Source organism: Chelon labrosus, assembly GCF_963514085.1.
Source record: "Chelon labrosus genome assembly, chromosome: 20".
NCBI lineage: Eukaryota > Metazoa > Chordata > Actinopteri > Mugiliformes > Mugilidae > Chelon > Chelon labrosus.
In genome coordinates, this window is record NC_140353.1 from 9031027 (window position 1) to 9044934 (window position 13908).

The window sequence follows — 13908 nt, forward strand, 5'->3', positions numbered from 1 at the left end:
CAACCATGTCTAAAGACATGTCCTGTGGTCGTGGAAAAGATGTTGGTCTGTTTGAGAAGGGTCAAATCATTGACATGCATCAAGCAGAGAAAACATCTAAGGAGACTGAAGAAACTACTAAAATTGGGTTAAGAACTGTCCAATGCATTATTAAAAACTGGAAGAATAGTGGGAACGATCATCTTTGAGGAAGAAATGTGGTCAGAAAAAAATCTTGATTGGTCATGATCAGCGATAACTTCAGCGTTTGGTGAAATCATATCCAAGAAAAACAACAGCAGAACTCAGGGCTATGTTTAATAGCGAAAGTAAAAGCATCTCCACACGTACAGTGCGAAGGGAACTCAAGGGATTGGGAGTGAACAGCTGTGTAGCCTTAAGAAAACCACTAATCAGTGAGGCTAACTGGGAAAAAAAAGGCTTCAATTTGCTAGGGAGCATAAAGATTGGACTCTGGAGCAATGGAAGAAGGTCATGTGGTCTCATGAGTCCAGATTTATCCTGTTCCAGAGTGATGGGGGCATCAGGGTAAGAAGAGAGGCAGATGAAGTGATGCACCCATCATGCCTAGTGTCTACTGTACAAGCCTGTGGGGGCAGTGCTATGATCTGGGGTTGCTGCAGTTGCTCTGGTCTAGGTTCAGCAACATTATGTTGCCCAAAGAATGAGGTCAGCTGACTACCTGAATATAATGAATGACCAGGTTATTCCATCAATGGATTTTTTTCTTCCCTGATGACAGATGACAATGCCAGGATTCATTTTTTTTGGCCAGGCAGTGTATATGCCCCCACTCTCAACCAAGCTACACCTACTTCCCTCGTGTGGTGTAGTTTGGAGAAACCATCAGTTTTCCAAATACAAAAAAGGCCCATGTTGTTCAACTTTAAGTGGAGATGTACTATTTTGATAAAGATGCAACCTCTAAACATCTTTAGATTCAAAGCTCTCGGTGTACCGGTGAATGAAGTGCAGGAGGAAACTGGTCAAAAAGTCAATTTTAAGCTTCAGTCGTGTTCATGCAATAGGCAGAATTTGAATACACCATGTCTGTCTTTAACATTTAAAAGTAATTGAGATCCAGAGTAGCACAGCATAGGTAATAACACATTCTTCCTGAAATTGTATCTGTCTCAATAGACGCTTTAGGAGAAGGAGCTTTGAAGAAACCCCTGAGCCAAATCGCTGATACAGACTTCTGAACTCAAAGCAACGGGTAAGTGAGCAGAAATGAATCTTATCAAAACATCCATGTTACATCGCCCCCCTCCTCACCTTCGTTTAAATAGCGTTATATTCCCCCTATTAATGATGCAGATCAATCTGTCAGGCAGGAGGGCAGTTAGGAGCAGTAGCAGGGCTGGAATACATGATCTACAGCTTTTAGTGCCGGGGAGAGGGGAGTAAGCACCTCATTAAAGCTCCTGTGCAGAGCTCTGCTACCGTTACTCACTCGTGAATCATTCCCGGTCTTAAAACCCACCTAGAACTTGTTCGTACTCCTGCGTTTATCCCTCCCAGTTCCAGAAACACTAAGGCCTTTGACCTCAGATTCACCACATGGGAAAATGATTATTTTTTGGAATACTGTGATAAATTTCCACCTTTAAAAGTAGATTCACAAAATAATTTGCAATCTGTGTGCTATAACCCATACTGCATCATACTTTTTTGTTTGTTCTTTAATGTTATAAATCAAAAACTGATTTCACTTACTGCTCACTGGTCACAGTTAAATTACTCCACTGCACCACTAGAGGGCGCGCCAGTCTCGTACAAAGCTCCAGCGTCATTTTTACTGCCCCACTTGTTTATTGATTCCTGATTTTTAGTGCACAACTTCAGTTTAACGCGTGCATTGATCGCATGGGGGGTCACAGTCGTGAACTGAGGGCTGATTGAGAACTGTTCAATGTCAGTAATTGCTATACTAACTATCAAAATAGAGCAAATGGGCAGTTAAGCCATTAACGCGCTCAGTCTGCAGACGGATCACAACCCAAACATGTTGCAAGGAATACATCTAAACTGATTGAAAAAAAAAAACAATATTTTGTATAGATTAAATGCTATTTTGTCTAAAAACCTACATCTAATATTATGTATATATAATATCTCTTCACGTGTAAAACTAGCACATTCAAAATTCTGATTAAAAGAACATTCAGAAGTATTATCTGTACCGAAGGCCATGTATTACAGATATTAGTATATTTATGCTTAGAAATAAGTGGCCTCCTTGGCTGTATACATAATATACTGTTTATCATAGTATTTCCAATGCACTAATGTATAAGCGTCATATTCTATCCATATAAAGTACATTTTATTCTTATAAAAGTATATTTCCTGCTGAAATGTAGTGGAGTAGAAGAAACTTTAATGTAGACTATTTTAAAAAGACGGTGGAAACAGTGTTGTGCGTGAAGTGCCGTACAAACTTACCTCTTGAATGACATTAGCACAGGACTGGGGATCTAGTCCGGTCAGGAGTCACCTTGAGAGGTGCATTCACATTCCTGTCAGCGGTGGGACCCGGCGTCACCTCACCGCAGCCTCGGTGGCCGCCCGGCTAGCTGGCTGGCCAACTGGCCTCAGGGCTACTCCTTTTTAATCTGCCAGCCTCCCCAAAGCTCCGCAGTGGTAATTACAAGTTAAACCCAGAGGTGAGGAGGGCGAATGAATTGGGATCGCGCCTCTATTTCTCATTATCGCATACAAATCTCTGCAATGATTCCTGAGTAGTCCTATTAGTCAGGACTGGGCTTTACCTTAAAGCCAGAGTGTAATAACTGCAGCAGGATATTGCCAGTGTCCCCGAGGGATTCTCTGCAAAGTGGGATCCGTGGAAATGTGTCTGGACGGGAGTTCTGCAAACTGACTGCACCAAAAGAAAGTGCTACAAAACTTTTTCAGTGTGCTGGAGTTTAGTCAGTGTATTTAAAGTAGGTAATTCATTTGATCTATAACTTAGCAGTTGACTGGGCAATAAATTCCACCTCAGCAGAATTATTAATGCCCCAATATAATATATATATATATATGTTTGCAAAAGTTGTTGATAAATTAAGTGCAGAACTATCAGTTTTATAAGACTTTACCCTATAAATTAACATAACTTTCACGTTAATCTAACTTTGGAGGAGAGGTCAGATGATGTATTTAGATCTCGTTTTATTCATTTAAAGCTTCTGACTGCATGAAGATGTGAATTCTCATCCCTTTTTCTGATGTGGATTTCCTCTGGCTCTTGAGTATTTTGGTGTAATATAGCAGCTGGTATGAGGAAGGGCCAACTAGACAAAGCTTGTGAGTGCACGCAGACGACTCATGCCAGTCTTCTCTATTTCTCTGTGACATTTCTGTATCACCTTCTGGCCTCAAATGTGCATTCCTTGTCAGTGCTGAACTCGCTTTGTGAACACAGCAGCTCGTGTACCCGGGTAGATAGTACTAGTAGTATTGTAGCTGATGTGTGCAAACACTACAAACGCTATGTAGTGAGTTACATAACTTTGTTATGTTTAGGTGTATTTTTGTTTGTTGCTTGGCATTAATGAGGCAGTTGGTGCCGATCTGTCACGTCCTGTCATTTCACGGTTTCTAGTTTCAGAATAGTGGTAAACTTTTAGTTATTGTTTGGCATTTGCAGCGTAACGTTTCTATGCTATTGATTTTTTTTCTCTCCTCATTTAAGGCTTCAGTGCCGACTTCAAATTTCTGGACTGTGACACATTTTTATTTATTTATTTAATAACACACCATATCACACCACGGACAAATACATATGAATTCAAACAAAGTAATCCTCTTTAATATATTGTGGGAAACTGTTTGCAGTGTTACAGTTAGAGATGCTACTTTTTAAAGCCAAATATCAAATACACATTATTCATACACTAAACACTAAACCTGACTGTAAATGAGCTGCTGGCATTTTAAATTTCTACTCACTTTTCATATTTGGTTCTCTGTCATGTAAAGATAAATTGTTATGAAATGTTTTTCATGTTTTTTGAGTTGTTCCTGTGTTTGTGCCTGTGTCAGGCTGCATCCTGCTGGGGATGGCTGCTGACATCAAGGAGTGTTATTGGGGTGGGGGTGCCTGTCTGGTCTAGGTGGGTGCTGCATGTCTAAGTAACATCCACACGAATGCCAGATCCAAACATTTCCCAGAAGAGACTCAATGTTATTTACTTCTCCTGTCAGTGGTCATAATGTTATGCCTGATCTGTGTATTTTAATGATGTGTTATTGGTTATATCTGACTGTATACTGACATTTTATAGACAAAAGAAGGAATCAATTAATAAATAACACCCACACATGCAAGCATTGGTATGTGGGAGGCTTTAACTGTAGAGATTAGGTATATCAACGTAATAGTAAGCACTGAAACATGGACACACAGCAAAACGGCTAAGAATGGACAAAAGGTTTCATAACTGCAAGATTAAGTGGGTTACATAATCCAATGCGATGTAGCAGTCACCTAAAAAGAGAACCGTAAAGATTTTACCTCGGCTGACTTTAGATATGTGTAGTCACATGGGACCACAAGAAAAAAGCTGCATCTCAGAGACAGAGTCAGCACATGATGCAGCTTCTTGGAGGAACTAAAAGAAGAGGAGGGAGGAGCTCACACCTGCCGCACCATCAGTGCTGCACTCCAGACCCTTAAATTAATACTGCTCCTTGTCAACGATGCTTTTTAAAAAAAAAACAAACAAACTGGGGAGTACTGTGGGAGAAAAACAACAATGCTAATTTTAAATTTGACGCGAGGAAGAGGCAGAGGCCGGTGCAGCTTGGGTCACCCCGCCGCTTGCTCGCAGTGACTTGGCAGATGTGTAGCGAGGCAAAGTGCACAACAGCTGCTTGCTCTAAATCGAGCAGCCTATCCGTGCGATTCTCCCCTCTGCCTTTGAGTTCCCGCGGAGTGCAATGTCAGCCGTGCTGGAATCCTCATTCATTATGCTGATGTGTCTACCTCATGCTACACTTTATGCAACTCCACCTCACTTGCACTTTGTTTGTTTTTTCAGATATCAGTCCTTTTGCTATTGGTCAAACTTTTCTCTCAGTTGTGTTGCCGTGCTTCGCTTTGTTTCGTGCAATTCTGCACTGGATTAGGAAAAGACACCTAATATAGTTTGTGTTTATTAATAAACCCGGAGGATATTTTTGAGCTAAAAGGGAGAGCACATCTCTTCTGTGTATAAATATCACCTTAAGCTTCTGCTTAAAACGAGCTTTAGAAGACAAATGGTGGTGGACGGAAAAGATCTGCAGTGACCCACTTCCTCGTGGGCCTGTTAACAATACAGTATGTGCAGGATTATTGTTGTTTTAGTGAAGCTTAGTGTGTCTTTGTAATTGAAAAAGAAACTAAATCCCGGTCTGGTGTGGGATAGAGACAGAAAGAACAGAATCTCTCTTTACGCCTGCGTCCCACCTTTAGGATGTACAGTGCAGTAAAGAAAACGTGTGTTCGTGCAGTCGCTTGTGTGTGTCTTTGCGCACAAACCTGCAGGAGTCTCACGGTATGACGTGGCGTCGTCATTGAACTCTCCTCCGGTGCATCCAGCTGTTACTGTATTGACTTGACTGCAGAAACGGATTGGCTTCAAACAAGGAGTGACATGCAATCTTTTCCTCTTCTGGGAGGAGAACTCAATGCCCCTGCTTCCTTGTAGGGACCAAGTGATCATGTGAGTCGGTCGGTGCCTGCTGGAGACGTACAGTATGTCAGTAGGGTCTATCTATTTATGCAGTATATACCTGTGTCATGACCATAATCCTCTCAAAGTGACTTTAAGATAATCTGCTCAGTTTCAAATCAAATATGAATAAATAGCAAGGATATCTTGCACCACGCCACACCCACATTGTATACATTCAATGTTAGATTTGCAGATACATTAAATCCACAAGCATTTTATTTGAGATGTGGAAAAACCCCATGTTTTTCAAGTTAACCTACCCCTCAGTGACGATGTACCCCGATCAGCCACAACATTAAAACCATTGACCACCTTGTGACAGTGCAATGTTTTGCTGGGAAACCTTTGGACCTGGCATTTGTTTGGATGTTACTTAGACATGTACCACCCACCTAGACCAGATCATGCACCCCCACTCCTTGATGGCACAGCCGCAATCCCCAGCAGGATGCAGCCTGACACAGGCACAAACACAAAATCGATTGCAAGGTGTTGACCTGGCCTCCAAATTCACTAGATCCCAAACTCATCAAGTATCTGTGGGATGATCCACAGAGGCCCAAAGCCCCCCACTAACAACATCCTGTTGCCAGAAACCACAGGACACCCTCAGAAGGCCCATGTCCATTCTCTGATGAGTCACAACTGTTTTGGAGGCACAAGGGAGACCTACACAATGTTAGAAAGGTGGTCATAATGTTATGCCTGATCGGTGTAGAGCAAGATTCACATGCAGCTCAGAATCCTGTCATTGACTGATTGCATGCCATTAATTATCCTTCCATATTAGCTAAAGTTGGTCTGTGTTTACTCTGATCTATGACCCGCACGGGGTACGGGCTGATAAATGTGTTCAAAGGAGTGGGCTCTCCTTCAGGCATGGTCAACTTCAATTTTTTATTTGCCTGAATCCTTGTATTGTGCTTGGCTTCCTTTTGGAGGGATGTCTTCAGAAGTATAAAACGCCTTCAGAAGTCCCTTTAATGTCTCTGTGTCCTGTGTGAGGGATAGTCCTGCCGCAGCTGTCGGAGAAGGCCTCCAGTTCGGTGATCCCAGAGCGTTGTCTGCATCAGTATGCAGACAACGCCCTACAGTTTTGCAGTACAGGCTGCGTGAAGCCTGTAAATTACGGCGGAATATGCAAGAGGGAAGAATTCATAACACAACCTGTCACTTCCTGTTTGCTTATGATACATCACCTGAGCCTTGTTAATATTCTCCAGATTCCACCAGAGGATAGGGGGGCGAGCTTAGAGCAAGTCTAGTTTTTTTTTTTTTTTATCTTTTCTTCCCCTATCTGTGTCGTGGCTGGAGGTAACTGCAGTGTGACGTTGTGAAGCAGCGGGAGTTTGTTTCTGCCTCTCTATCCGTCCACTCGGGAGATTTATCTCCTGGACAAAGAGGAGGCGCCGAAAACCATGTGTATCAGCAAAGTAGCGACAGCCGTGGCACTAACGCCAGGGGGCAGCAATTAACATGAATTAATCACATTGATTTAGGCTTCACCTCCTCTGGTTAGAGCTCTGTCTCTCTCTCTCTCTCTCTCTGCTACACACCTAGCCCGGTATTTATTCATGACATTAGCTCTGCCTAGTATAATGAGATTATAATAGCTTCTCATCACATGGGACTTGAAGAAAAGGCGAGGGTGTTACTTCTTTGTTGAAATGGGCGAGGTCAAGGCAGGTCAAATTTAGGATCCTAGGATAACCTCTTTGAGCTTCAAGGGGATAGAAGGATGACATGATGCTAGAGGTGATGCGACGTATTTGTGTTGCATTGTCTTATCCTTTTCATGACCTTGTGTGTCTTCTCCTGACAGTCCGAGCTCGGAGTTTCAGCGCGCCCTCTCGTTTAACCACTGTGCGGCGCTGCAGCTCAAGCCGAGTCCTGCCGAGCCGGAGAACTCAATTGAACCTTTAGGAGCGCACACCAGGCAAGACACTGTCAGCTGCTCACTTCAGTGCCAGCCCCTAAAAGTTACCCAGGATGCCTAAATCTGCTGAGCTGTCTCCTCCTCCTGCTCCTCTCTCTACCGCAATACGACTTTTCCGCCCAACTCCCAAAGAAAGTTCTTTACATCTCTGTTTATCCCCCTCTCCTTGTTTCCTCTCGCTCTCGCGTGCTCTTACTCCGTCGCCCTCTTTTCTGTGAGGCATCAGGTCCAATCCAACTGTAGTCAATCTAATCCCTCTAATTCAGTTAATCTAATTTTCTGGATATGGTCACACTGCTGATCTCCACTACTGGTTCCCTCCACAATCTCTCTCTCCGCAGTCCGCAATTTGTGCCCAAATCCCCCGGAGCTAGCAGCACTGTCTCACTTCTTCTCCACGTCTCTTATAGAAAGTGACTGATTGACAGTAAAATGATGTGCTGGGAGTTTATAAAGTGTAACAAGTATGAGTGGTTATATTTATTTTGGGGACATGCAAGTCAGTTCAGGACCTAATGCGGAATACTTACCTACAAGTGACTGGTGTGTTGCATGTTGCATCTTCACACACAGGTGGTATTGTGTGTAACCTGGCTCTCAGTTTCAGTTTAGACAGTATCTTCTTGTGAAATCTCGGCACCGATTTTAACATCCGGACTTTTATTTGGTGTGCAATTGCCTCCAAATGTCCTGCAACCCCGAGCTTCAAAGCAAGCGAGGCTTCCGGTTTTGTCAAGATTATTCAGGGACAAGGAGTCCCTGATAAAGTTTGTTAAAGTTTACAACCTGGAACTTGTCTTTTAGAGATAAGTTTCCCACAGAATGAGCGATCTATCGGTTTCTGGCACGCTGACGCCTCATTCAGAATTCGTTAGAAGCCGCTACTGTGCAGTACATGCGTGTTTGAGGGATTACCAAGGTCTATTAGCAGATAAGAGGGACTTTCTCAGTGGAAATCACTGGAGATAGGGTATGTAGGTTAAATATTGTGTTCCAGCACTTGCTTTTTAATCACATTCGCAGATAAGCTCGGTGTTATTTGCGGCCCATTTTAACACTTGCTCGCTGCATCAGAATACCACTTGTTTCATCATGACTTTCCTGCCTGCCTGCCTGCCTCTCTGTACTTTGTCCTCCTCGATTTCCCTCATCTATCCGTGGCTCCTGGCTGCAGCAAATCTCTGCGGTGTTCATCAAAAGATTGAAAGCACTTTATCCGCATGAAAAAAAAAAATAGTCTCCTTTACACGTCCTCCTTTAACCTGTTATTATGTGAAAGTACAGCAGAGAGAGAGAGAGAGGGGTGAAAAAAATCCAGTTTGCGTAGGGGGGGCAGGAGTAGTGTCGGTCTCAGAGAGAGGATTAGGGCCAGGCCGGCCAGACATTTACAGGAACTGAAAGTGGGCCGAACGAGACACACCCTTGTGTCACATCTCACCGTCTGGGTGTGTTTGTCCTGTCTGACAGCTGAAGGCAAAAAGCAGATAATATTCCTGTGTGTGTTGTATCTGCCCCCTCAGCCCCCCCTCCTTTGTCTCTTTCTATTATTTCCTCCCGCCTCTTTGGAATTCTCTCTTTCTTGCACTTCTTTCAGCTCTTTCTCTCTGTCCTTTCTCCTGCCACCCGTGGCCCACTTGTGGCTTTATAGGTCAACTGTCTGGTGATTTCAGGTCTATCTTATTTAATTCCCTCCCCGTGGGTGTCGGGAAAATGAGATACCTGCCGCAGCTCAGCTCTCAGAGATATAGTAAGTTGCTGCCTGCTGTCTGCTCCACTGACAGACTGCAGGAATGTTAATGTGCGCCTCTGTCCATTCTGAATGTCATTAATAGTAAAAATGGACGCATCCGGCATCAATTTAATCAAATGAGAGCGAAAACTGAGTGAGTGGAGTTTTTTTGCCCATTAATTGTTTCATTTGTGAGAGCTGATTGTCAGTCAGTGCCTTAGTTTAGTTTTTAGTTCTTCTTCATCTTTTTATTCTTTGTTAGCCCTGGCACTGCACTAAGACTCCTTTTCCTCTTCGATCCATCTTCTTTTCCCCAGTGAAATATGGATTTGGTCCGGATGACTGCAATGCAGCTGAAACAACAGCGCCGGTCTTACTCCCAGATCAGACGAAAAGGGAGGGTGGCCTGTCATCCAGGCTTGTGTTGAGGTTTAAAGGGCCCCTGTGCTTTCAGGCTCTGAATTTGGACTGGAGCTGCCCGGCCGACTCATGCTCAAAAAAAAAAAAAAAACACGCTGCTCCTGTCTCAGCTTGCTGTGTACTCTGAGACCAAGTAAAAACAAGAGATTAAAAGAAAAGGACTGACATATAGAGACTGAGAAATAAAAAGACAACTAAAAAATAGAAAAAAGTTAGACTTCCAGAAATGCACAAAAAGAAATATTGATATATTGATGCCACATATAAGACGTTTGTCAGACGCAGCACACCGACCTGCTATCGTCAGAAACTGACCCGAGTGCCTCTCGGTGTCGACTCAGCCTCCCGTGGTCTGTGTAAGCAAGCGAGACAGGTGTTTTCCACCCTGCATTATCCCTTTTGTTCAGTACCGCTCTCACACCTCAGCCAGGCCCCACGCCAGCACAGCAGGGGGATCGGTGTGATTCAAAGGCCCACCATGTGTCAAGGAGTGTAAATATATAACACTGACTTTGGGGCTTAATTTAAATGCATTGTGCGTCATTCTGTACCTGAAGGTATGGAGGTTATACAGGGGCTGGAACGCTCATGGTATAGTTAAATGATATCAGCCTGAAAAGGGCATTGTCGTAGTTTCAGGCTGTTATCATACGATACAAGCTCTCAAGCTCAAAATGCTATTACATTAAAAAAAACAAAAAAAACAAGATAGGCTTAAAAGGCGGCTTCTGTGTCAATTTGACGCCGTAGCTACGGGGACAGCGCAGACCCTACGCATGCTGACGTGCGCCTCTCCAGAAAGAGCTGTGATTGGTCCGCTTGGTAGTAGCATGTTTCCGCTTTAGTATCTCCAGTTGCTTCTCCATCTGCAATTTTTGAATTGATTGTTTTGGATCAATAAAGATGGAAGACATTGAGGAAAGGTTAACGGAGGAAGTTCAGGGATACAAAAGTTTGTATGACTCGGCAAAAGCTTGAGTCGCCATTGTTGAAAGTGAAGCAGGAAGTAGAAACAAAAATTAACCCGACTGGCAAAAGAGACACTAGCGTTTAGGCGATGTTTTTACAAAGTGAGCCAGACTGACGAGCGCACAAATACAAATGTCTCGCACCGGCGTGGGCTACGTGCGTAGATTACGCCGTCCAGTCCCGCAGTACCCTAAATGAGCCTTAAGATATGACATATTTTTAACGGGCCATGGTTCTCACCCCAGTTGGTTTCTCCTGGTGACTCAGTGTCTAATTAAGCCTCCATGGCATGTTTCAGATGTTTGAGTTGCTAGCGGTTTCTACCAAAAAGCTCTTCCCATTTCATTAAGAGGTTCAAAGAGATCAAAGTGAAGCTTTGTACAGTGAGCTGTAACACAACACACTGATTTTATTTTCTTCTAATCACCTCACCACTCCTGACCTTGACCTAGTGAAGCTTTAAGTCCTCTTTCCTAGTTTGGACATGTCTCATCTTTAATGCTTAAGCTTACCATTTTGAAATAAAGTAGCTCCATATCAACCAGTTGCTGTAATAATATCATAAAATCTGATACAGTCTTTTAGTCTATTGACAGTTTTTCCCGTCACACTGACCATAACTTGTATTAAGGTGCAGTACCAGCACGTAGAACGACACAACATCCAAGTGGTTGTAGGAGTGGTGGAGAGTCACTTTTACCCAGTAGACTGAAGTTCACTTGCCACGTGGGAACTCCACTTGCTGTTTTTCGGTTTAGGCAACAACAGCACTCGGTTAGGATTAATACAACCTCATGATTTGAGTTTAAAATGCTGCCATAAAAGATCCTGCATGTTGAGATACATTATTTCCAAAGCCATGCACTGTCACACACAACACAAACGACTATTTCACAAATTGCCGTGCAACTTACAAACAGTTCATTTTTGTGATGCTGAGACTAAGATTCTCCTGATACTTTTAATTAAATCTGTATTGCTCCACATCTGTCAATAACGTGCTGCAGTCTTAGACAAAACTAAAGTCAAAGTTTTGATGGGTTCCTTTCTGCAGAATCCAATCGTGTCCCATCTCAGTGATCAGCTCTATCTGTCAGCGCCCCGCCGCCTATCAGCTCAGGATGACAGACAATTAGTGGTGGTTGAAATGGCTTTTGAGGCAGACCCATTCCCCCTGAATTCCCTTGTCACAGCTCATTGCAGTAATACGGAGCCTGCAGAAGCTCTGCAAGTGGGAAAGCGGGGGCTACACCGTGCATTCATATTTCAACAACCACTTGCGTTGAGATTCATTTGGAAAGGAGCACGCACTCTCATGCGCACACATAAATACTAACCAGAGCACTTAGAAAACAAGTCCGGCTGCATAAAATATAGTTTCACTCTAGAGTGTGTGTATGTTTTGCGCGTGGTGTCCCGACTTAATTCAACACAGTTGGGACCCCCCCCCCCCCCACTTAATGAATAATAAAAAAAAAAAAGAATGTGATATTCAGGATGGAGATGCAGCCAGCCACAGCATGCTAACAAACTACTAACTTATTCACTGCACAGAAGCAATTAGGAGAAAATGAAATCTCTGCATTTGGGAGCAGGGTTGAGGTTCATTGCTCTGACTGTGAATTATATCTGAATGGTGGCAACCAAACTGCCAGAGCAATAAAAAAAAACAAAAAAAAACAACAACAGCAAAAAAACGTCCCAAGCTTCAAATATCATCGAGAAAATAATCAGTTTTTCTCACTCTACACATCAGTGAACCGAGATGTTGATGTGTTGCTGGGCGCCTTTTGCGTGCCTGGGAATGATTGCTAGTGAGACCATGAGTCTCTTGCAGTAAACATTTCCTGTGGACCGACGTCACCGTGGTTGACGTAACCCGTTCAGCTGGTTACTGCCTTGCATTACTAGAAATAAGTGAGTAAGTGTACAGAGAAAAGGTGTGAGTCATGTCTACATAATTATTTTAATGGATGACAGAATCATATTAGGGTTAGAGCTTGCAGGCACTTGTAAATGTTGTTAATTATTGCTTTAATCTTAATATTGTCTAGAGTAGTTTTTCACTTATTTGGAAAATACAGTATGTTGCATTAAACTCTGCAACGTACTTAGAGCTATTGAAGCTCATTAATATGAAACTAACCTCGCATTAGGGATCCATTAATGTCCAATAAATACAAATGGAAATAGACTACTAATTAATTTACTTAAACTAATATAAATAAACTAATGACTAATACAGTCAATAATTCCTTGTGATGAGAGTCATGAACTGTTAAAGTACAACTTTCCTAAATATTTAACGATTCAACATATTGTGCTAGATGTGTTTGATTATACAACTTAAAGGAGAACTGCTGTTTTTTGCAACCTGGACCTTATTTCTGGCATAAAATACGATCATTTACTCACCCATATAACATTTGTGTAATCTATAGTCGTTCGGGAGATATTTAGATCTGCGTATATCCATATAGTGGGAGTGACTGGGGCACCGAAACGCAGCCTCTAAATAACGCATTATCTGCAGCAAAACTCATTCATTTCACCAATATTTTGTCATCGTACGCTAGTGCAAATCCCCGTAGAGTCCAGAGTTACCTGTTATCATCATCTGAGGTCTGTAGATTGACCTACAGACCCCGGATGATGTCTTCTGACCTGGATGATGTCATCTTTGAGCGCCGCGCGCACCCACGGCAGTCGGCTTGTTTACCTGTAATTTGCTACTGCTAGTTTTTTGCAACATGGCTGAATATTTTACCGATTTTGAGGTTGTGGACGAACCATAGCAGTAGCAAATTACAGGTAAACAGGCCGACCACCGCGGATGCTCAGAGATGACATCATCCAGGGCAGAAGACATCATCCGGGGTCTGTAGGTCAATCTACAGACCCCGGATGATGATAACAGGTAACTCCGGACTCAACGGGGAATAGCGCTAGTGTATGATGACAAAATATTGGTGAAATGAACGAGTTTCGCTGCAGATAATGCGTTATTTAGAGGCTGCGTTTCGGTGCCCCAGTCACTCCCACTATATGGATATACGCAGATCTAAATATCTTCCGAACGACTACAAATCACACAAAAGTTATATGGGTGAGTAAACGATCGTATTTTATGC

General features: G+C 42.9%; 1 protein-coding gene across 2 annotated transcripts in view; it reads left to right on the plus strand.

The window, feature by feature from the left end:
* stxbp6 (syntaxin binding protein 6 (amisyn)) overlaps positions 1–13908 on the plus strand; it is a 140883-nt gene that overhangs the window by 50284 nt on the left and 76691 nt on the right. Inside the window, exon 6 of one of the 2 annotated variants that reach the window (XR_014699661.1) lies at positions 1141–1216. Coding sequence is in view for 1 of the 2 variants with exons in the window: in XM_084569298.1 (XP_084425424.1) it covers positions 1141–1149 (9 nt within the window). In the remaining variant the exon portion in view is untranslated. Of the gene's footprint in view, positions 1–1140; positions 1399–13908 lie in introns of those variants that run through there. The other variant, XM_084569298.1, reaches the window with a different exon arrangement.